Here is a 25,009-nt window from a genome sequence, read left to right as displayed (position 1 = left end):
CTGGGTGTTCTGAATGACCTTTGCTAGGAAAGACTTTGGTTGGAAGTTCTGTCCTAGCAGATAAAAAGCACAGGAACCCAGCCCGCATAAATTCTCTGCTTTAATGGAATATTTATTAGTAGAATGTAAATGGACTTTGGATTTATTTAGTTGCTGAAGGAGTTAATTAATGGTGTCATTAAAGACTGAAGGAAGAAACCATGTTTTAATGCTCTTTGGAGCTTTTCTTCCTAAATGATGTGGAGTTTTTACATTTTTCCCTTAGCAGAATCTATTACGTGAAACTTGCTTGTTTGCTTGGGTTTTGTTTGCCTTCTGTGATAGAAATAGGAGTTGTACCTAGCTTTATGATAGTTGGGCAACTTGGATTGGGTGAGGCCTCAGGTCTTCTGTGTACCCCTCTGCCCAGAGCGTGCTCAGCGGCGAGCTCAGACCGGGTTTCTCACTTCTCCCTCCACTCTGGTGTTGGAAACCTTCAAGGATGGGAACTGCCCAACCTCTCTGGGCAGCCTCTTCTAATGCTTTGTCATCCCTGCTGTACACAGCTGTGTCCTGGAGAGGAGAAAGCTTCTCCTCCAAGCAGTCTGGAGGTTCCTTGTTTCATTTTATGCCTGCTGCCATGAGGTGCCCCAGGGAAGAGCCTTCTTTGGTCCTGGCAGGGCACTCTGAAGCTGAGCAGGGCTTCAGCCCTCACTCGCCTCACCACAGGGGCTCAGGACCACTTTAGTGCCTCTCTGCTGCAATCACTTCAGTTTGTTGCTGCCTTTCCTGTATGAGGAAGTCCAAAATTGGATTCAGTATTCCAGACTGTAGCCCTGGGACACTGTGATGGATGCCAGCTGTAATTCCTTCATTCCGTCCTGGTCTCTTGTGATGTTGTATTTGATTAAAACACCATTCCCATGGTATAAGTGGGAGAAAAAGCATTTCCATTTCATGGAGAGGTGAAAAGGGCAGTGAGTTTCCACATTGTCTGAAGGCACACACAGCAAGGTCTCAGTCTGCAGTGTTGTCCTCTGATAATCACTTATTTCGTATTATGGATTATATTCAATAAATAGTAAATCAGAAGTGCATTTAAGTTAAAATCTCTCTTTGGCATTAAAAAGTCAATGAAGATAAAATGGTTTGAGGTTATATACCTTGTGTGGCAGCAGAACAAGTTTTCAAAATCTGTTGTACTCAGTTCTTATAGCTGTTGTGTTAAATTATTTCAACTTTCTACACTGTATGGTTTGCTACTTAGATGAAAACTGGATGCTGGAAAACTTGTATTTGCTTTGATATTTAGAACAAAGTGGATTTTGTTGTCTGTTATCATATGTATCATGTCTTTGCATCAAAGTTTAATAGGTTCAAATAGCACTAGAGTGGCTTTTCAGTCTCCTTTGGGAAATTTAGATGCTATGCATGTGAACACCTATTTTGTTTTAACCAGTTTTGTTACTGATTAAAACCTGAGATCTGTGATATTTTGGTGTAAATCTTCCCTTAAATACTTTTTCCAAAATAGTATCTTTATGTGGCACTGCTCGTTGGGCAGCTTCCTCGCTAAACTCTTTACATTGTGGTTGATATTGGAATATAAGAGTAGGCTGCTTTTACCGAGGATTTTTAAATAATATTTCTTAAAGATATCACTACTTTCTTTTTTATTAGAGAATGAATTAATTGTTTAGTTTGTGTATCTGTGTTATCAGAGAGATTTTTAATTTAATTTTTGATTTTGAAGGCAGGGACTACAATTCTTCTAAAACTGCAAAAGTAATAAAATAGAATCAAATTCCTCTTTTCTAAAGATTCTATTCTAAACATTTCTTTTGTCAATATTTCCTTGTCTGCAAGACTAACATGCTTTTCCCCTTTAATTTCAAGTTCCCTGAATGCATTTTGTTTTTGTGAGTGATGGTTTCTCATGATATGCATCAAAAGGATTTGTGAATCAGCAGATGACTTCAGCCTGTATTACTCATGGAAATCTGTGTTGATCCTGTGATGATAGTGTATTCATCCTCTTATCTCTGCTTTTAATGACTGAAAATACTTGCAGCGATTCTGTGGCATTTTCCATATTAGCTTACTGTTGTTTTATTAGCTCTGTTTTTAAAAGCATGTTAACAAAATCTTTCCTGCTGATACTACTACTGGATAGCATAACTTATCTTTGGTAGTTCATTAAGACAGGAAGAAAGGATTTTTCATTTCCAAGGAAACCTGCAGTTCCCATTTCACCCCTCATCAGTGAGCTGGGTAGAAGGATGACACTACATGAGAGCATGACTGTCAGTTTACTGTTCGTTTCAAACTCCTCTTATCTGCAAGCTTCTACCAGAAGTGAAAATCTGATGAAATTTTATGTCAGGCCATCTTGTTCCCTTTAATCTGTCTTTATAAGCCCAGACTCTTAGGCTGACTGCTGCTAGTCACAGACACAGCAGCTCAAGATAGTTACAGGATTGTGTTTGGACTGAACAGCTAAACACTTAGGAATTCTCATCTGAGTAGGATGTAAGATTTGAGGGAATCAATATTTCTTATGCAGTAGTTTCTAGGTGAAGATGCTAATTAAACTGAGTGGGGGTGTGTGTGTGTGTCTGTGTGAAATTTTGATCTTATGAAAATCTCCTGGACACTGATTACAGTGGGGGCAAGGATTTTACTGCTGCTCTGAAGAGACATTACTATTTTAGAGTAGTGGATCACGTTCAGTGTCTCAAAGATGGAGTTTTGTGTACGTGCAGCTTGTTGTGGATGCTTTTGCTTGTGTAATGCAATGAGTTGGTATTGTTCCTAATCCTTCCACATTATATCTATATTACACTGCATTTTTCTTCTGGCCTGCAGAACTTTGAGGGCACTGTTTTTCTTGGACTATTTGTTGGTACTTGTTGTAACCAATTCTTAAAGCTAATATCCAAAATAATACTCAGAAGGCAGCGCTGAAACTATTTTGAAGCCGTTGATGCATTTCAGAAATATGTTATGAAATAAAGAAAACTATTCCTGGCTGTTTGCCTGATTAGATACAAGAACTTCCTCCTGTTTGGAGTAACAGCTCACTGGCTGAACAGTTCTTCACTGCACAAGTTCTTCTGTCAGCTGCACCCACACCAAAATCACCCACAGAGGTGTGGGTGGGTGCCCACATGTAGCTGTCATCACCATTTGGGATATTCAACATAAAGGTGTTTATGCTTATCCATTCTTATAGGTAAGTGTAAAGGAGTCAGCCTGCCTGGAAAATAAATGCTGTAGAAATGGCTTGTAATAATTCTCAGGGTATCTGTCCAATGACAACGTGGATTTTTCTCACAACTTATAAATTTGCTGTTAACGTGATGTAGACTTCATTAATAGTTGATTCACACATTTCAAGTTTCAGCTGCCTGTGCATTTAAATTACTCCAGAGACAATCTATGCACTTGCTTGACTTCAAATGAAAGGTCATCAGCATCAGTCATGTCCAAAAATTAATAATTAGGACTTGGCTTTGATTCAAATACAAAATTAATTGAAGTCATATTAATTATGAGTTCTGCAAAAGGATCCATACAAGCAAAAGTGCCTGCCTGGCTCCATTATTCTACAAGGTTAGAGCCTGGTTTGCATCTGTTTTAAGACAGTGGGTGACTCAGTTCTTATGTTGGTAAAAGTTGTGTATACATGCTGTGAAATCATGGAATTTGTGGTGAGGGATCTAATTACAAAGAAATGGGTTTTGGACTGTGGTTCTTTTATGAAGAATTTGAGTCTTAAGTATTACTAGCCTTGGAAAGTGGTGTTCTGTAACTTTGAAATTCAGAATAATTTCTAACAGTCTGTAGTGTGATTTAATAAAGCTGGTAGTGGTAGATAGTAATCAATGTAATTTTTTGTGGATTTTTCATGTTTTTGTACTTGCTTTGCTTACATGACACTGATTACCAGTATCTGTACAAAAATCAGAAAAATATAAAATTATTAAAATTAAACGGTGGTTGCTAGGAAAAAATGCCATGATTGATCACACAGAAAATTTGTAGTGTTGCTAGAAAACTTAGCTTGGCATTTTGAGTGTGTGGTGGTGTACTAATGCATGCTCCAAGGCATTCAGAGTTCACACAATGAAGCATCATAAGCCTTTCCCAGTTTTGTTGAAGCTATTACCTCTTTCTCTAATGAAAAAAAAAAAAAAAAGGAATAAAAGGGGCATGGAGAGTAGAACAACTTATTTCCTTTTATTAAGGCACGTTTATTGTGCCTGTTTACATGATATATTTCTGGACAATAGGAACACATTCAGTAGTTGCCATTTGGAGGAAATACAGGTGATTAACTCCTTCTTGGGCAGCTGATGTGTCCAGAGAACAGCTGTGCCAGGTCTTTTCTTGGTCTGTGCTTGGAAAAGAAGGAAAACTTGCACTGCAACAAGTTTAGAGCACTCTGACTGGTGATGATATTGTTATCAGTGTTGTGTAAACCGATATCACTGTTAAGCAAATGTTTAAAAGACATGAAAACGACAACAAAAAATCATCATCTAAAAATCTAGCTGTTCAATTTCTCTCATCCTGATAAAAATAAGCTACTGCTAATAGTCTTGGAATAAATCCATTTAAATACTGGGAAAGCTTCAAAGAAGCTTTATTATAAGAATTTAATTGTATTTGCAGAGAAAGGATAGAGAGAGCAGCAGAGAATGACAACAGAATAATTTATGTTGGAAGGAAGCTCTGTACCCCATCACATCCAGCCAGGCCAGCTCCAAAGTTGGAACCAACTTACAAAGTTTGATGTGGTGGCTTGGAGCCTTATCTGGCCACATTTTGGATGTTTCCAAGGAAGGAGATTCCACAGCCTTGCTAGGCAACCTCTTCCAATGTTTGACTGCTCTCATTGTGAAGGAAAATCTCCCTGCTATCTAATTCCTTGTTGCAAGGCATTAGCCATCTGTTGTATAGGTTGTTTTGAATAGTATCGCTTAGTCTTAATGAGTCCTGGGAGGCAAAACACTTAAACTCTCACTTTTCAAATTCAAATAAACCACTGTGTTCTGCAGAACTAATTGTTGATGGTGGGGGTTTCATTTCTTTCTTCCCAGTGAAGTCCTACTATTGAAGCTGCACATTTGCGGGCAGTTTTGGGTTTATGTGCCCTCTCCTTGTCTGTGAAATTACCATCTGCATTTTCTGCAGCAACAGAGCCATCCTTCTGTTTCTCGGCTCATAGTATTTGCTTGACATGCAAAACTTGTCCTGAAATGCATTGCTCAGATATTTAAAAAGTGTTTACTTTCCAGCTGAAATCTTTACTATTAGTAAGTAATATTTAGTCTTGTTAGTAATGTACTTGCTCTTTATTTGCAACTAAAAGGACTAATTCCTCTTCTGGTGAATTTTTTTCCTGAGATAGAATGTAGATGTAGTATGGTATAATGGGAAACCTCCCTTCCTGAATAACCCTAGAGCACTTCTGGAATACAGTTCTTTTTCTTAGTCTTAATTGAAGAGTGAGTTATTAATGATTGACACCTGCAGACAAGGGCTTGCTGGCAGTTCCTCTGCCCCTGGAGAATATAGCTGGCAAGGTGATTTCAATTTTTTTAAGCTAACAGGCTATCTGCACTTTTTTTTGATAGCAGTCCTAACCTAAGCATCTCAGGTTAAACAGGCTGCATCAGGCCTGCTTTGAAAGGAAAGCCTTTCAACTTAAAACTCCACTGTGTGACAAACGTGGAGTTCAGTTGTTAGGGTTATCATTGATTTATTTATTATTTTCTTTGAAAACATCTCATGTTCCTATCCCACTCTTTGTATGTAGACACAAAATTAAATCTCACATAGAAATGCTTTTTTTGGAAACAATACTCCTCAGTGGTTTTGTGAGGAAATAGATCCTGGTTGCTTTGTAGATGTTTAGCATTGTGTGCTTACTGAAGATACTTTCTCTGGATCTCTGATTTCATGGGAAAACTGTAGAGTTAGAAACTTTATTAACCTTTATTAAACTTTATTAACCCACAGCTGTAGGACAGGTCAGTTCAGCAGCCTAGGGAGCGAGGGCCATCCCTGGTGCAGTGGAGTAATTGATAGCCCGTGTCTTGTTCACAGTTTCCAATGGCTCTAGGGTGAGGATTTTTATAACAGGTGAGGCTGGAAAAAGTCCTTCTGGTGTTGCATAAGTTGTTACAGCTGTCAGCTTATCATTGGAAATGTTCATGATGTGGGTGCCTTATATCTGACTTGCTGGAGCAAGGTGTGTTGGAAAAGGGTGAAAAGTTTATAACACACCAAACATCCTCTGTGTTTATGGCCTGAGTGGGACTTAACATGAGCAGTTGGTGGGGTTTTTGTTGTTGTTGGGGGTTGGTTGGTTTTGGTTTGCTTGGTTTTGGTGTGTTTTTTAAATCAAGACATGTCCTGAGCTATTGACATGGGCATGTTATGGCTGCATGAGCTGTTTGATTGTTAGCTGTCCTTTAGTCAGCTGAGTGTTATCTCTTAGGAACTCATTGCTCTGAGATCTCAAAGTATTTCTTTATGCCTTATTCTGGGCTGGGGAACATCCTGGTATGCTGGACAACAAGGTCAAATCTGTAATGCTTGAAACCAAACAGGCTTTACAAGAGGAATAACTCCAACTCTTTAAACAAGAAAACACATCAAGTTTTCGTTTTTGCCTATTTGAGGTACAATTCTTTGAAAAGCCTTGTTATTTTTACTTTCTGAATACCCTGAGATTTTGTTACATTTGATGGGAGTTCTGGTTTTGGATGTTGTTCACCTAAGAACAGTTAACTAAACCCAGAAAAATTTAGAGTCTTAAATAAATGAGCACTTGGTTCACAGATAGGTAAGATACTTCTCCCTAATGAAAAGAAATGTTTCACAGAGGATAGCAAAATGTCTAGATAGTGTTCTGAGGGGAAAGCGTATAGAAACCCTCAATTTTAATTCAGTTATGATGAAATACTAAATAATGTTGTTTTCTATAGACTGTGCAGCCACACAGCTAAGGTTGTATGTTACACCTCTGCATGAAGATGTAAAGAGAAATCATTGGAGAAATACTATGTTAAAGGAAAAAGAAACATGCAAGAAATGGCTTCCACATAATTTCTGTGACCTCATTAAATAATAAAAATTGTGTAAAATGTTGCATTTCAAATTACTGGTTCTATTCTGTGAAATTTATGGAAACACAAATCAGAAATGTATCTTGTGTAATTTCTATGCTATATCTAAATAATCTGGTAACAGCAAGGTGGAAATAATCATAAATTCAACTGTGCCTCACTAACTAAAGATTGGAACTAGTTTACTTTCAAAACATTAACCTGCTTAATCATTAAATGCCACAGTGTGCTCTTGGCAAAGTTGGCAAGAACATAGGAAGGAGCTGAAAACATTTCAGACTTGAAAAGTACCTCAGAAATATGTGTAATTTCTGGAATAGAGCAGCAAAACATCAATATAACAAGTTCTGCTTTTTAGAGATCATATTCTACTGAGTATAGCGATATTAATTTTCTTTTTCCTTTTTTTTCCTTTCAGCCATAATCAGCAGACCACGTCATTTAGACATCCTGTGACAGGACAGGTTTCTCCAGAAAATATTGAATTTATTTTGCGAGAAGAGTAAGTAGTTTTATACCCATGTCAAGAGATCTAAAACAGTAACACATTTGCCTACAGCAGATTAGTACCTTAATTTATTGACAGTTCTTCCAATATTGTAGGAAAATGAAATTGACATTTGTGCTTAAAATTTTGCTTCTCATTGTGATAGTGACTACTTCCAAGCCCTAGCTTGGAATCAAAAACTATCATTGTGATAGTTTTTGATTCCAAGCTAGGACTTGAGGGAAAATCTATAAAATCTGCAAAAAAACCCAGACAAACCTAAAAATAAACAGACAAAAAAATTACAAAATATACTTAAACAATAATGCTTTAATCTTATATAAATATCAGGTAAATAGAACATAAATGTAAAGTGCATATTGGAAGGTTTGTACTGAAATTGAAATACATATAATACTACTAGTTTCAATTGTATTTCCTTGGTTTTCTTATGATTAAGATGGTCTACATTCATCGGCAGATTTTCTTTGTTCTAAAGAAATGGTGTAGAATATATTTGTGTCCAGCATATTTTATCTTGATTGTCTGATCATTAAAAAAAACAAACAAAAGTAAGAAACGTATGTGTTTGGTCTGGTGAATTTGGTCACCTTTGGGTTGGTGTTGGATTAGGTCATGCACCATTTCTTTGTAGGCTTCAACTCCTCCTTTTGTAGGCTTCAACTCCTTCCTGGCTGCCTGCTAGACGGCTGCTGCCATCCTTCTCTGCTGGAATGACAGGGTATCTTCCCCAGACAGAAAACAGAGTCCTGGACAAAACTCTACATCACTTCTAAAGCCAAAGGGCAAGAAGAATGGCACAGCACCAGGCAGTTTTTCTTTTCCAGGCCAGTTTTCCAGCACTGTTCAGGCAGCCTCTCTCACAGAGTCTGGGCATCCTGCTGTGATGGCCTGGATGTGAGGTTGGTGTGGCTGCCTGCACAATTCTGAGCTCTTTACATTTCAAATTTTGTGACATTGAATTTGCTCTACATTGTGGTAGGACTGCTATTAAAAGCAGTTACAGCATCAAGAAAAATGAGGCCTAGAGGAAGGCTGTTCAACATTCCCAGGAGACTGAGCCTCTTCCGTGTCTTCTCCTGTGACTTGGAGAAGTAGAACGTGGCTGTAGAGCTCAGAGGTTCTGCTACAGCCCTGAGGAGAGCTTCTCAGATAGTTTAAAAGCCAAACCAACCAACCAAAACCAACAACAGCAGCAAAACCCCTAAAAAACCACTGGCTAAACAGCTGCTCTCCCCCAAGGCAAAGCAAAGCCAAGACCAAATCCTATGTCAAGATCCCCGATGGGAGCTAACATGAAGTATAACATTGTAGGAGAGGGCTGTGATTGGTATGAAGGCTGTGGGGTGGCTGCTGAGCTGGAGGTCACCCCAGCTGTCCCATGGCATGCAGGTGCTTTGCTGCTCATGTACAGGTATGAAACAAGCTGCTCCACCTCGCTGTCCTAGTGAGGAGAAACAGCAAAACAGCAAGTGTCACAGAAAGTATGGACAGAGTCACTGAGCACGCGTTCCAGCTTCCGTCCATTAATTGGTTTTTAATTTATCTGTCGTCAGGGTTCAGTCAAATTTAATATGAATTTAAGCATATGTACTGGAAAATAGGTACGTAGTTGGTTTTGGATTTGGCAGGAGTGCCTGCCTGGATTAGTCACAATTGCCTAGGCTGTTTTTTGTTTTGTAGTCATGGCAGCTACAAGATAAATTATTAAAAACAGAATTGAAAAAAAGTATTTGTTGGTGGTACATGGTTTTAGTGATCTTTAATGTATGTTAGGAACTTTTGTGGAAGAGAAATGGAAGTGCTTTTTTGGAGAGGAGTCTGATGAACATGTAGATTTAGTTACACTGAGATGGTATCAAAAGCAGGACAAATCTCACACTGTAGTAGAATTAGTGGAGAGAGGTGGTTTTAATTCTAAAAGAGGAGGGAATGGCTGGAGGGATAGAGAGAATAGTAAATGTTTCTAGTCACTGCTCAGGAAACAGTCTCTGCAAGAATGTTTCTCTAAGCTTTATTATTGGCCTGAAGAATGTACAGCGTCTTTAAAATCAGATGTTTTTAATCTCTCAGTTAAAATTGCTTTAAAAATGTCTTTTTCACGTGTGTGGGATGCTCTGGTTTCCTTAGTTTTGTACCACTTCTGCGCAGCAGTGGGGGTTTACACAGTGGCTCTTCACCATGGTCCTGTGAAGACCTGAACTCTTCACCTGAGTTCCTGCCAGGTGATGATGTTGGCATCTGTGGATGTGTCTGGTGAAATCAGAGGAGCTCTTGGCACCTCCCTGTCCTCAGGCCTAGGAACTGTGATGGAGCTGTGCCTTGTTTTCAGTCCTTTTCCCTCAGGCATCAGGGATTTCTTGGAATCAGTGGTGTTGGTGGTGTGTTTGGAATCAGTGTTGTAGATCCCTGTCCTGTGATGAAAGGATTTCCACCAGAAGGACTCAGGTCACAGAGGCAGTCTCTGGATTGGCATGGTCTCTGGAAACTTTCCATCGTGGCATCCTTGGACCAAGACTGCTTTTTCCTGTGGCTGGAGAACCCTGTCTGAAGCAGTAGGATTCTTAAGGGTTTCATAAAAGCTGGTTTGTTCTTTTGTACTGTTGTGCTGTGATTTATTACTGACTGGTTGATTTTAATTTAAGATTAGGGCCAAGGGGTTGTCAACAGATGTCGACTGGGAGCTACTGGGGAGAAGTGATCACAAACTTGTTTGGGCTGCAACACACATATCTATTAGGAAAAAGGACACATTTTACATCAGAAAAGTAATCTACAGTTGTGTAGAAATGATGAATGTGGGGACTGCTCTGGCCATTCCTCATCCAGTGTTCTGGCCAAGAAGATTTGGAAACAAGTTTTGGAAAATGACACCAAGGAGTGATGTAATCCTAGCTTGATTATGACTCAGTTGTGAACCAAATGCCCTTGGTTCACTTGATCAAATGAGAACTGGACACTTTCAGTAGAAGGCTGGGACTGTATTTCACTAGTATTTCCCCAAGGTGTTTAAACAATATCACATCAATTTTGCTTTTCAAGCTGAAATCTGATTTTCTCAACTCCATTGTAGCCGGAACCCGTGACTTTTGAATTACATTATCTTTTGATCCTTACAGTATTCCTTCTTCCTAAAGGTGTACTAATTTACATTTCTTTTTTATTTTCAATAGTGAATTAGTAATTCCTTATTTCTAAAACATTCTTAGCTGGGACCACTATGAAATCCCTACCTTGTACTCTTTCCAAGCTTAGCAGCTTTGGTCACTTGATGTGTGGGGGTGTGTGTCCTCTATCTTTCACTAGCTCTGCTTGAGAGCCAGCTTTTCTCCATTACACTTTTAGGTTTCTTTTTTTCTCATGGAACGGTTGATCATAGGTGACTGCAAGATTCAGCCTATGAGCTCATTGTTTGTTATAATAATTTAATTGTACTTTTCCTTCTCTATTCCTTTACTAATAATTCTTAACGTTCTTTGGCTGCTGTTACTCATTGAGCCGATATTTAAAAGCTGCAGAGGTGTTTATTTCTTCCTCCTTTGAATTAATTTTCTGTTGTTGGCATTGAATTCAGTTTGGCATCATGGTTGTTTGTATTTGAAGTTTATTTTTCTATCTGTTTCTGCCAGCATTTCAGTTTTTGTCTAGAATAATTTTATTTTCTTTTGACTTGTTCACATCACAGTTTTTAGGATCACATTGAAATAGTCTGAGTATCTTGCTGTATGGGAAGCCCCTCCATTTCACAACTGCCCCTTGATTTCTGTGCTTTGCTTTCATGTTTTTAATGAACCCTTAATCCATGAAGGGATCTTTCTAAAACAACTGATGGAAAAGTGAGAATTAATTATAAGTCTGCTAGACAGGTGTTTGGTTTTTAGTTAGCTACATTGTTACATGTGCATTTCTCTGAAAACAATTATGATAGAATTACTGAGGATAGCTGTATATTGTGTTTAGATTTCTTCTCTCATATCTTTTTTTAAATAACAGTTCTTTAAGTAATTGTGGGCAGAAAGGAAGAATCAGGTACATGCAGCCATGTAAAGAATGTTAAATATCACTAGTTGTGTATTAGGAGCTGTATAACATTTGTCATAGCAGTGTGTTTGCAATGAGAAGGTAGTACTTTAAAAGAGAAACAAGAACATAAATGTAGACATAAGGTGGGGGGGGAAGTATAGTGTGCTTAATCCAATGAGTTCTATCCTCTTTCTTGCCTGTTTCTGTGTGCCTGATAAAACCTGTGTATCACCTCTGGGGAGAGAGCCATCTTATTTTATCTATCGCATTTGGTTACTATAGCAGCAAAAATATCAGGTGGAGAGGAAAGAGGAGACCCAAACAACCCTAAAATAAATATCTACCTTGTTAACGTGTACAGAAACACTAGGGGAGTGTTTTTTTTTTTTTTTTTAATCTAGCTGATTAGGAAATTTATTAGTAATAAAACTACATTGACACAATGTTATTGCAACATGTCTGATTTCAACAAATAAACTTTTTAAGTTGCTGGTATGGATGTGGATCTTCCAAGTCGACTGATCTTTATGGTCTCTTGTGAGTATTGCATTTCCAATGTGGGCTACTGGTGTAGTCTTTTTTTTTTTTTATTGTTCTTCTCCAGCGTCAGGATTTTTAATAACCCAGATGTTGGCTATGTAATTTTTTCAGCTGGTAAATATGGTTTCTGGAGACATACTAGCAATGTTTAAGTAGAGCAGGGAGTTGCTTGACAGGAGATATTATATAGAGTGTTATTTTCAAGTACTTAAAAATATTTACACAGTATTGGAGCTCCAAATGGACACACTGCAATTCTGTGTGTGTATTCACACACTTGTGGGAGGCAGTAAGAAAACTAGCCTGAAAATAGTAAAACACCATCACTATGAAGACAAAATGGGGTATCTTGGATAACAGATATTATCAAACATCTTTGGTAATAGTAACTTTGAACTAATGTTTCTGAATGCAGAGTTAATGCTGTAATCACTTATTTTTGAAGTTGAATCTGTAAATATTATTAGGACGTTGTTAATTCCCTTAACAGGCCAGGATGTTTCAGGTAATTCTGCATATTCTGCCTGTTTTTATTTGCTTTTAAAAACACTGAGGATATTGATTAGCTGTTAAAAGACTTGGATGCCTGAGTTTTATGTTCTGACTTCAGGCAAAAATCCTATTGTAGCCTTGAAATACTATATACAAATACTGAAATAAATTTGCAGTGTTGTTTTGTGTTTTCTGTTAAATGTTGGGTGCAGCAAGCTTGCATCACCAGGTTTGCTACTGAAGTCTTTTTATTGGAGAATAATAATGTATTTTCTCTTTCAATGGACTTAATGTGTCTTTTACTTGTTATCTGAATTCTTCCATGGCAACAAACTCACTTTTTTTAAAGAGCATTTTTCTTGTGAATTTAGAGTTCATCATTAATTTGATGCTACCAGAAAAGGAAAGCCTGGTTTCTTGGCAGTGATCACTTGTATAGCAAGTGGAAGAGCAATCACAGTATGATCACATAATAAATGCTTAGAAATTACATTTTTATCATTCTGTATTGTATTATGATTTTCTTGTGATGGTCTTGTTAAACATATAGCTTATTTTGCTCTGGAATTCTTCTATTTTTTTTGAAAGTGCAGTATGTTTAACCTGCTGTGAAACAGCATTTTTGAGAATAGGGAAAATCTGTTAAATCAGAGTACAAATTTTAAGTCAAAGCCATTCCTCTGGGGTTATTCCTTCTTCATTAATTTTTTATTGGAAAAATTAATTCTAATTTGTCAAAACTTAAATTGTATTTTTCATTTTCCTCAACAGAAATAGCTTAGTCAGTGTCATACATGGGAAGTTTCTTAATCTGCATTTTGCAGAGACTGGATTAAAAGGTGGTTAAATGCTGAAGTAGGGTACCTGGCCCATAAGAGGTGAGGCAAATTGACTCAAACTGACATGATAAAGTTCTCTTGCTTTAAAGGATGGCGAGGAATTTTAGGGGCTTGCTGTAGGTTGTTCTTATGTCTTGGACCTGAGGTTATATGTAAAATCTGGAAAGGAGTAATTTATGCCAGATATGCAAGGTATAAATAAAATGGGACCTAAGTTCTGTTACTTACTTGCAACCTTCGTTGAAACCCTGGTCACAAATGGAAAAATATGGAAAAACCACCTATACAAGCTTTTGGACAGATTAAGTTCAGGTTGTAACTGAGGCAGAGCAGTGGTGGAAAATACTTTGTCCTCTGTTAAGCCTTGTGTTGAGCTACTAAAATCACAGACTTTTCTGTCTCATGATAACTGGGCTGACTCCTCAGAATTATTCTGTACTCTGTTGTGTTCAGATCTGGGATTTCAGTGGTAGTAGCAACCATGGTTGGTGTACCTTGTATATCATTTTTGGTTTTTCTAATAAAAGGCTTTGGTAACTGGGAAAAGGAAAATCAGGTGTTGTTAATTGTTTGTTTTGTTGTGTGTTCTTTTCTGATGTGACTGTATTGCTACTTGTTATTTGCTAAATTATGTTGTTAATGATTTTTCAAAATGCCACCTGTGGTTTTAATTTCATTCAATGCTGGTGTCGAGTTCGGCTGCTGAAGCTTCTCTTCACAGAGATTTTATTTTGCCCTTCCATTTATTCACTCAGTTCTTCATCTGGGTGGCTGTACTGAATTCTTACTTGTTGAACAGGTTCTTCTGGTAGGATTGACCTCACTTATGCTTTAAATGGATATCTGAGCTAGTTATCAGGATTTCTGGAATCTTAGGATGACTCAGAAATTACACATTTCTAACAACTATCTGCCCTGAATTGCACCATTTTGCTTAAAAGGTATTTTAATAATTCATATTGCTATGAATCGTGTTCTGGGCAGATTCAAAGATATGGCATTAAGTTAGTGAAAGATCTAACAGCAGTCTAGACTCAGTTTGATTTTAAATAAAAAGCCTGTTGTTGCCAAGTGCTGATTCCTGTCCTTTTCTCCCCAGTACTGGCTCTTTCACAGGTTTGTGGCCAATTCTCTAAATTGGGCACAGCTTGGTTTCACTGCACAGGCCTTATCTTCTCTCTTCCTGCACTCCTTGTTAGATCTTGATTCTCTCTTGGATTTGCAGACAGTTTGGCAGGTTTCTGCCTCCTGATGCGTAGACAAATACCAATCATCAGATGTCACTGCTTGAGAAAAACCTGAAATCAGAATAACAGGAGTGGTGCAAAGGAACTTGCAGACACACGGGAGATATTTGACTAACTTGTTGTTCATTTGCACACTGTGAATTTTAAATATAAAAAGCCAAACTGAATGTTTGAAACAATGTGCTTTAGATTATCTGGTTTTGTTTGCTTTCTAGACAGAATTCATCTATGTCCAACCAACAAATAAACCAAAGGCCTTCAAGCATGGTCAGTGAAACGTCCACTGCAGTAACTACGTCTGCTGTTGATACAAAACCTGGCTCTAAGGTAAAGGAAAAAGCTATTTTTTTCAGCTTGTTGATCACAACTTCACTCATTTTAAATCCAGTATTCTCATGCTGATTTCAGTAGGGTTGGGGATTTAGCTGGAAGTCTCAGAGAAGAGGCAATATCTTCTACCCAGCCACAAACCTTTTGTCAGCAACCTTTTGTCATGCCTACATGACAGCATTGAATGGTAACTTCTTACATTGTGATTATTGGGATGTAGAAAGTTTGGGTCTTAAAAATGGAAGTAAATATATGGAATATTAGTATTTCAGCAAGTGTTTTGGTGGTCCGTTGTATGTGGCAAAAAGTGATGTATGATAACGGGAATTTGCAGTTCTTTTTCATGAAATCTTACTGCCTCTCCTCATCCAAGTAACAAGTAAATCCCTTTCTGCCCTCACTGCATTGCACAAGCAGTGTAGGCACCAAGTTCACACACATAATGTTTAATAATAGAAAAGTCCATTCCTTGTCATTGACAAAGGACCTGTGTCCATTATTGAACAGAATAAAATAAAGTGCTGTACTTGAAGTGTCACCATCTATTTTAATACTTCTTTGACCTTACAATAAATTACAGAGCAGTGACAATGGTAGTGGGTGGATGAAATGGATAGAGCAATATTGAAAGAATTAGCCGAGATCATTTTCTTAACTTTGACAGCAGTACTTAAACTTCTCAGTTGGTTTTCTTCTAAATGCAAAAGAGGGCAGCCCTTTATGTAGCTGAGTTTAAGAAAGGACTTCACCAAATTGATTGTGAAGATATTTTGTTTAGTTGGAATACTTAAAATCTTTTAATAATGTTTTGATGTGCTTGAGTACAGGAGATTATACAATTTCATAAGAAGCTAAAAATTATTTGTTTTAAAATTATTTTTTGAAACCTTAAGTGTATTAGTTATTGGACCAACACAAAGATTATAATGTATCATATCTCAAGATTACATTTATCTTTAAAGTGCTGGATGAAATTATCACTGCCAACAGTAAGCTTAGTTCGTTACTTGAATTAGTTGAAACACTTCTTTTTGATATTTGAAGAGTTGAATTTACCAAAGTATGTCGGCATTTGTTTTTACCATATTTAGCCTCCTTACTCTGATTTTTTTTAAAGCCTGCATTAGAGGCAGAAAGCTCATTTTTCCCCTTTTTAAACCAGCAAAAACTTATTGGGGTCCTGATAGGGTGCTGTGAGCTGGGGAGTTCTCCAGTGACACAGTTGGCTTTAACTTGGCCAGGATCACACTTCTGCCAAAAAGTGTGCATCCTCTGACCCGGGCTCTTGCTGCTTCCCTCTGTCACCTGCTTGCAGTGATCCAGTCAGAGACCAAAAATGGGGACTGGATTCCACTCCTAGGCCACCCACATGCTGGGGGCTAATTCACAGGGCACGTCAGAATCACGCAGCTGAACAGAATGGTAAAGCTTAGAGAATGTCCAGAATCACCTCCCAAGGCTTTGGTTGGAATGGTTTTGGTCTCTCTTTCTATTCTGATTGCAGTCCACTGTAAGGGTGGCTGTGCATGCTTCTGGCAGGCTCCCAGGTGTAGATTTTTAACACATGGCTGCTTTAGACTTAGAATAAAGCTCTCAGAGAGGCTTTGCCAGTACTTTGCTTATCTATCAAGTTTGTCTTTATAAGATCCATTCTACTTTGGGTCCTTAATTAAGATGAACCAACATCTTTGCTACATATGCTGTGTTTCATCGTTGCATGTGTTAACAGGCTTGAAATCACTTCTCTTGTTTCATAGAGTCAGATCTGTTGAATTCCTTGTCAGTCTAACACAAAAATTATTTTAAGTGAGCTAGCAGTGAGAAAAAAGGCTGTAAAGTAACCTGCGTCCTCCACTTTGAGGTTGACTTTTGGCAGGTTGAGAATAGCTTTTAAGGTCTTTCCATCTATTCCTGAGTGTTTTCTTCCCTGAATTCCATAATCATTCTTTCAAAGAGCTGGTTCTCAGATGCAGACATGAAGCACAATCATGAAGCCAAAGACATGTTCATGTTATCTACTTAGCCATGGCTAATTATTATTATTTTTTATTAAATACTTCTATAATTTGCCTTGCAAATGCCATCACAGAATGGTGTATCCATAGTGTTGGAATCATGGCCAAATTCAGACTTTTTTCCTATAGAGCTGTGCACATTTGGCGCCAGTATTTTGATGCAGGAACTGTCTGAGTAAGTAATCTAAAGACTTTAGACCAATGCAGTCTATCCTGCTCTTTGACATTTGAGGGGTATGGGGTTGAGGGAATGAAAAGCAAAAGGGCATTTTGATAAACTGCAGTTATTCTCTGTCCCAAAGATCTTGGTCATAGCCAATTCGATTACACCATTAGCCATATTAAAAGCCATTTATATTGATTAATAATTAAGGTTATGGAGGAATAAGGATCTGTTTCAGTTTGACAGTAAGGTACATTTGGAATTTAGTCTGTTGAAATGTCTGGTGGTGTGAAGGGTAGTTTGTAAATGTTACTATGCCACACAGGACTTTGGCCAGGTCAAAAATGAAAGGACAGTAGGGAATGTGTTTGCTACATTTTGAGAGCATGCTTTGGATGGGTTCTGCATAACAGAAGTCATTGAATGGTTGATGACACTGGTAGTTGCTGGTATTTCTCTGAGGTAAACTGCTGAGGAATGCAAGTAAAGAATGTGTCTAGCAGCTGGAACAAGCAGTGGTGACAGGAATGTGATGTGACAGGAATGTGATGTGCCAGCTCTGGGACTGTCTGGAGCTGGAGCGCAGCACAGGGTCTAGTTCACAGCCACTGTATGTGAATGCTCAAAATTTGGAGATTTTTCAAGAGTTTCAGGTTTTTCTATCTGAAAAATAAGGATTTTGTATCATTTCCTTAGAGATACTGGAAGGATTCATAAGTTCATTTCTAACTGAAACACTTAGATTTTTTGACTTAAAGAGTTTATGACTTAAACAGGTGGCTTTTTATGGGTTGATTTTTTAAAATGCCTTCTAGGTTGAAAGTTCCATGTTTTATCATGCATATGTATTTGCATATTTTGACCAAAATACAGTCTTCCTGCTTACTATTTTAAAAATCTGTTCCAAAAAAAGTCAGTCTATACTTTTTTTTGTTAGTCCTGTTTAAAAGAAAGAAAAAAGCTACATAATAAGTTAGCAACTTTCCTCCTCAGCTACAAGCTACTGTAAGAAAGATGAGGCAGTGATGGAAAGGGATTTGAAAATTTTGGCTTTTGACATTTTTGAGTTTTGTTGCAAAAACTTAGCAGTCATTCACAAGCAAGTCAGCATAACAAATGCACTGAAGTCAAAAGTGACTTTTGTGTCTTCAGTGATACAGACAGCTGTGCTGACCTGCATTTTTAAATCCTGACAAGGATATCAGAAGAATTCAAGTTAGGAAAAGACCACTGCAATGCAGAGAAATAGTTTAAAAATATACCTTTTCTTTTAGACCAATTTCTTGGTCTAGCCAGTGGAAACAAGGCATGACTAATTATCTGTTATGCTTTGCAGTATCTGCTATGCTTTGTTTTGTTCCAGAGCAGAATGAGATGATCATACTGAAGATTATATGAGAATTTTAATTACATAAAGTACCATAAAAAGATAATTTTTTTCCCATTATAGGTATTGGATAGACATATAATACACAGCCTATGGAAAAATTTTCCTACTGCTATGCCATGGAAATTATTTGGTCTTTTGACCAAGTCCAAGGATGATTTTTCTACATTGTGGTCTGCATTTTTAAATTATTAAGATCAGAGAAAGTGCCTGATTGGAAGATCTGATTAAAAAAAATCAAATTTAAATGCTGCTGTAAGGCTAGATCAGCTGCGCTTCAACTGCACCTTGGTTCCTTCACCCTTCCAAAGATCTATATGACAGAATGATTAGGAAACTAAATTCTGTACATTTTGTAAATTGATTTACGTTCAGCTGCAAAGTATAAATAAAGTAAAAACAAAATAAAAATAGGTTGACTTTCAGAGCTTTAACAAATTTGGGCTTCATTATTTTTCATCACCTTTTTAATGTAGCTGTTGCATCTTAACATTCGGCAGGAATTTTTAAAAACTCAACTGTATTGTTGACTTCTCATTTTTCTTTAAAAAAGCCTGTATATGGCTGTGTTTGCCCGAAGCCAGTGCTCTGCAGCCTGAGTGCCTTAGCACAGGTCTGGCAGAGACATAGCCTGGGAGATTTGGTGATACCATCCTGACCTGACTTCTGCTGCTTTTGCCAGCTGGGCAGGGGCACCTCCTCAGAAACCTGTTTTACCACCTGCTCTGCTGGGTTTGTGCCAACAGCCCTGGACAGGTGGACAAGGAAAGGCTTTTTCCTCAGGTGATGACCTGTGGTGCCCTGGGTCTTGTGCGGGCTCTCACTGAGCTCTCTGGGGAGGTGGCACTGCTGGGGAAATCCTGCTCCTCACTCCTGTTAAATCTACCTTGCTGCTTTCTATGCTGTAGCACCAAAAAAGAAGTGCATTTTTTTCATACTGGTTTTAGCTATGATCTTAACCCTTCATAAAGACAGGAAATTTCGTGCAGATTGGTAAAATCTTCATCAATCAACAACAACAAAGTCTTCATCAATCAATCAACAGAATCCATTTAAAGTTATAATATTTGCTAGAATTATTTACACTATATGCTGTCCAGATGTTGCCTGACTGGCAGGAGCAGTACACTGAGATATTTTTCTGATGTTATCCCTTGTGTGTGATGAATATACTTGTTTCCAGTGCTGCTGTGTGCCTGCAACCCACAGAGCATCTGTACCCTGACAAGCTCAGAGATTAAAAAGAGAGACACTGTAGTAAAGAATTTGGACAGCTCTTTTCTTGGAGAAGTTGGCAGCAAATGTAAGGGTAGTCTGTCCGGAGGCAATTGGAGGATCAAACTGGGCTGAGGCTGGAAAAGAACAGGCAAATTACTCATAGAGTGATTCGTGCTTTTTCACACATGGATGGGCCTTGCTTGTTTGTTTTTGAAATAGTTTTGTCCATGTGGGTCAAAACTGAGGTTTCAGTGAGACACAGATCATTACCTAGTGCTTGTGATTTCCACTGGCTGCCCTGTAGGTCTCTTCCCTGGTAGCGTCACTGTCTTCTCCTTTTGTTTGCAGGGCCAGAGTCCAAGCATTTTATTAAGCTATCAGTGTTGTTTGAATTTAAACAGGAAAGAAAAATGAAAATCCACCAAAAAAACCCCGTCAAAACCCCTGCTAAAGCCAAACAAAGAAGAGCAAGAGTAAGATTCATCTGCTCAAAGTCCTGTGCTTCTAAGAGACTTGTGCAATATTTTCCACAGAGACTTGCATGCAACTCTCAAAAATTCTTCCCAGGCACACTAAAACTTCCACAGTTCCGCCTTCTGACTTGACACACCAGTGCTGCTGCTCTTCAGCAGGAGCTGGCACACCATCCTGATGGAGGTGGAAGATTGACTTTGCTCTGTTGTAAATATCATTGCCTGTTTACTTGCCCTTGAAAATGCCATGAGTACTTTGTTGCTGTGTAATGAAGTATAAGTTATTGCAGTGAGAGTATTTGTAATGTGAAATGAGTCTCAGTATGGTTTAGAAGCCACTGCTCCATTATACTTCACAGGTTGTGAAGACTGGAAACAAAGTTCACAGCTTTGGAAAGAGGGAACAAGCCATCAGGAGGAACCCCAATGTTCCTGTGATAGTAAGAGGCTGGCTGCACAAGCAGGTATGGATCTCATCACCTGTTTCTGTTCATGTACTTCAATGCAATCATTGGGGGCAGCCAGTGCTTCCAAGGAACTGAGAAAGCAGAAGCTCCAGTGTTGGTGGTACAGGGCAGTGCTGGGTACTTCCACAGACTTCCATAATGAGGAATTTGTTCTTAGAAAGTGAAAACCAAGGTTTACAAATGGCTTTGATTCAGAAGAGGAAACTGATAAATACACATCAGCATCACAGCTCAATGTTGAAGCTATAACTTTGTTATCTAAATCTGGTTATTTTCCCTGGTTTATCCTGCTGGCCTATTGCCAGGCTGATCTTTGACTCCCTCAGAACACAGTCAGCCTGAGGCTGGCTGTGAAGGCCTTATTCTATCTACTTGGTTATGCCCTTCTACCCTGATCAAAGGCTTAATTCTAGCCCCTATGCCTTTTTGTTCTCCAGAAGCAGGAAGGAGAAAATTATGGGAAATGGGGACACATCCACCACACATTGCTCTCACCAAGAGCAGTAGCCAGCAAAGACTGGATTGTAGAATTTCATCCAATAAACAGAGTTCTACAGCTGCTGTGTCTTGAACTCTTAAGCTGACAGAAATACATCTTTAAGTGTAATAAGTAAATAAAGCTGTTTGTTATATGAGAATAATTCCCCTGCTTCTCATTTGGCAGCCTATGTCTACCAGATGATGACCAGAGATCCAGCAGCTAGATTTCGGGGTGGGCAGGGGAAGGCTGAAATCTAAGGCTTACAATTATGGTTTTACATGCACAGGAAAGTGAAATAGCTGACAGCTGTCTGCTTCCTCCTGGGTGGAGAGATGTAACTCTGCTGTGTTCCAATCTCAGCTCTGTTGACATCCACTACCCGAGTCCATAAGTTCTCAGGACAGAATCAGAACTCAGACACAATATGTGTTGCCAGCCTTGTAGCATGAAAATGGGAGGGGAGGAAAGTCCTTCCATACTTAATTTGATTGCAGAAAGGAGGGGGGAAATAGCTAGGGCAATGTTGTGTCGCCTATTTCCTTCTGTCCCCTAACCTTTGCTCGTAAACCCTTAAAACCTGAAGGTGCTTTTTATCCTGCTGGTCTCATCAAAGCCTACCCAAGCTGAAGAAGTTGTACTTGCCTAGGTCTGGCAATTTTAAAAGCTTCAGAAATTAATTTCAATGCAAATAATACTTATTTTGACAAGGTTATATATATCTATATCTTTATATATCTCCACAGGCATATTATATTATCGTTCATTAAAATTTCCACATTATGCATCCTGTTTTATTTCCTAAGGAATATTTGATTAAATTACATTTCAGGCATGGGTAACATATGGTGATTGAATTATAGGATATCATTGCCTGAAATGTGAGGTCATACTTCACAGCTGTGTAGTGATTTTCATTTTGGTCTGCAGGCAGTCTTTGTTGGAGTTTGTGCTATCCAGAAAATCACTTTGTTTCCTTATTGCAAATAAATCTGAGCAGATAAAATAAGCATTGGTTGTGTACAAGGTTAATCTGAATGCTGTTTGGGATGAGGGTTTAATTACTTAATGAAAATTAGCAGTTTGTCTCTTCTGCCTTCATTATTTTGTAGCTGCATGTTTTGCCTCTTATCTTGCTTAGTACACAATATTTTGCTAAGATATAAACCATTTGTTTTACACTTAGCTATCATGTTTAGGTAGACTTCTGGTAAACTACTCACTGGATCAACGCTGTCTGTTTATTTTGCTTAAATGAGAAGTGTACCACATTTCTTGCATTTCAGGATAGCTCTGGAATGCGGTTATGGAAGAGACGATGGTTTGTGCTTGCTGATTTTTGTTTGTTTTACTACAAAGGTGAGTAAATGTTAGCTGTTTTGAGCTGGTCTGAACTGTTTACCTGTACAAATCATGGTGAATGCATGAACTAACTGTACTCTTCAGAAAAAGTTAGTTGTTCTGAGATGAACAGTGAAACAACTACTTGGCCAGACATCTTGAATGCACAGCAAATTCTAGCCCAGAGTAGAGGAAGCAAAGGATGCCGTATGATATTTTTTCACATAATTTGTGTTTGATACATGCCATGGTTTATGTTGCAGAACATCTGACTGGAATAAATAATATTCATCCCATCTCTGGTATCTGTTCTGGTACTTACTTGCTTGCACTTGGACATCCGAGTTTTTTGAGAAAGTGCAGTAGCCAGATCAGCGCATTGGTTTAGTTTTAATCCAAGGGACAAAAAAAAAGGTTAAATTTGGTCTTAGACCAAACTAGGTAGTGCATAAGGTTATTTTCAAGTTTTGAATACTTCATATGCTACAATTTTTGGAAAGCATCACAGAATATCAGACTTGGTGTTCATATTTCTAGATGCTGCATTTCTGCTGTCAGTCACTTGGAGCCAGCAGTAAGAGAGGTTTCCTAATTATAGCCATTAGCCTAGATGAACAGTGCTAAATGGAAGGTCCATCATGTTTTACAGCCTGTCACTGCTCATTTGGCACAATAAGCTTTATTATTGAAGTGTGTTCTTCTGGCTGAAGGTAAAAAGTAGCATCCAACCCCAACCCCCCAAAAAAGAGAAAAAACCTCAATAAGACCCCAGTCTGATTAAGAAAACAAACTCCAATCTTTTTTCTTTGAAACTAAAATATTTTTCTGCACATATTATTGGTGTTGAGTCACAAGTGAATTTGTGTCAGAAGGGACTTCAGGAAGTGTCCCATCCCAGTGCTGGGTGAAAGCAGGGTCAGGAAAGGAGTCAGCCCAGGTTGCTCAGGGTTTAATCAAGTCAGGCATTGAAAAGCTCCAAGGGTGGAGATGGCACAGCTTCTTACTTGGCCTGTGCCCCTGCTGCTCTGTCCTTGGGAAAATGCTTTTTCTTATGTTCAGTCTGAACCACTGTTGTTTCTGCTTAATGCCTGTTTTTTCTGTGTCCATAAAGAAGAGTATATTGTTAGCCCACTGAACAGTGCAGGGAATTAAATTCTATTTTTTTATTCCACAGACAGCAGAGAAGAGTCTGTTCTGGGGAGCATCCCATTGCCTAGTTATGTCATATCTCCAGTTGGACCTGAAGATCGTATAAATCGCAAATTTTCTTTTAAGGTACATTTGCAAAGCTGATCAGCTAATCATAGTTTATTTGCATTAGAAAAGCTGCTGTTGTAAACAAGAGCACCATCTGTTTTCCTATTTTACTTGTTATTAGCTTTTAAAAGCAGAGAGGTTTATTAACTGCCTGTTCAAATGTGACATAGCACTTTTATTTTTTTGCTTATGAATTGACATTCATGTCTGTTACTTTTTAAGTGTCCTTAGAGCTTAATGAAGTGTCTCTGAGTAAAGAGCCTGTTTCTAAAATCAGAAATGAGTATTGACAAGTTGTTCCAGTACTGTGTACAAATTGGAAGAAAAGTTGTCTTATTTACTTTGTAATAGAGCACTTGATCTCATAATGGGCTGATGTCTGTTTGGTTCTGTTGTGGTTTTTTTAAAAAGAAAAGAATCGACTCAGCTCTCACAGGTAGAAAATGACAGCACTTAGTCATCCTAAGTGGTATGGACTTTTTAAAAGGAAAAAGTACTCTTGTTTGATATAGTTTATGGGTTTTGTGGGTTTTTTTCTCTCTAAAAATAAATCTAATTGTACAATTTACAATTCTGGTCTTCATTATAAAAGCCCACAGATATGAAATAAAACATATACTTCTTGATAGTGCCGAAACCTGACTCCAAATGATTGTCAGAACCACTTAGGCAAAGTTCATAAACATCCATGCTTGTGGCAGATTTAAAGTCAGAGCAGAACTTGTTTCTCTGTCAAGCAAATCAGCTACGTAAAGTAATTTACAAATCAGGTTTTGATCAGGCATACTTCAGGAGATCTAGAAGGAATCTCTCTTTAAATATTTTCTGTGCTGAAATTATGAAGAACACGTGACTTTCTCTTGCATTTTATTTTTTTGAGGTGTTTTTAAAATTGAGGCTGCCTTTTTTACTTTCAGTTCTATGTTCAAGTGGATAGTGGTTTGAAATTTATTAAGCAAATATTAACTTGGGAAATGGGTTTAAAAAAGACCTGGTGCACTTTGTGGAAATGTTTACTGTACTTTTTCAAATGCATCGAGCATGAGTTATCAGGATAAAGCTACAAAGAAGTCTTTGTTTAAGAAAAACATTCCACCTCCAGTATTTACTGAGTGT

General features: G+C 38.1%; 1 protein-coding gene across 1 annotated transcript in view; it reads left to right on the top strand.

The window, feature by feature from the left end:
* Positions 1–25,009, top strand: part of PLEKHA7 (pleckstrin homology domain containing A7) — a 111,927-nt gene that overhangs the window by 46,593 nt on the left and 40,325 nt on the right. The window contains exons 2-6 of the mRNA XM_041481109.1: positions 7,534–7,617; positions 14,980–15,091; positions 20,710–20,814; positions 22,582–22,654; positions 23,811–23,911. Coding sequence (XP_041337043.1) covers positions 7,534–7,617; positions 14,980–15,091; positions 20,710–20,814; positions 22,582–22,654; positions 23,811–23,911 — 475 coding nt within the window. The remainder of the gene's footprint in view (positions 1–7,533; positions 7,618–14,979; positions 15,092–20,709; positions 20,815–22,581; positions 22,655–23,810; positions 23,912–25,009) is intronic.

Source organism: Pyrgilauda ruficollis, unplaced genomic scaffold (assembly GCF_017590135.1).
Source record: "Pyrgilauda ruficollis isolate IOZ18807 unplaced genomic scaffold, ASM1759013v1 scaffold55, whole genome shotgun sequence".
NCBI lineage: Eukaryota > Metazoa > Chordata > Aves > Passeriformes > Passeridae > Pyrgilauda > Pyrgilauda ruficollis.
The sequence above is the reverse complement of the archived record's forward strand: the minus strand, read 5'-3'. Positions and strand labels throughout refer to the sequence as shown.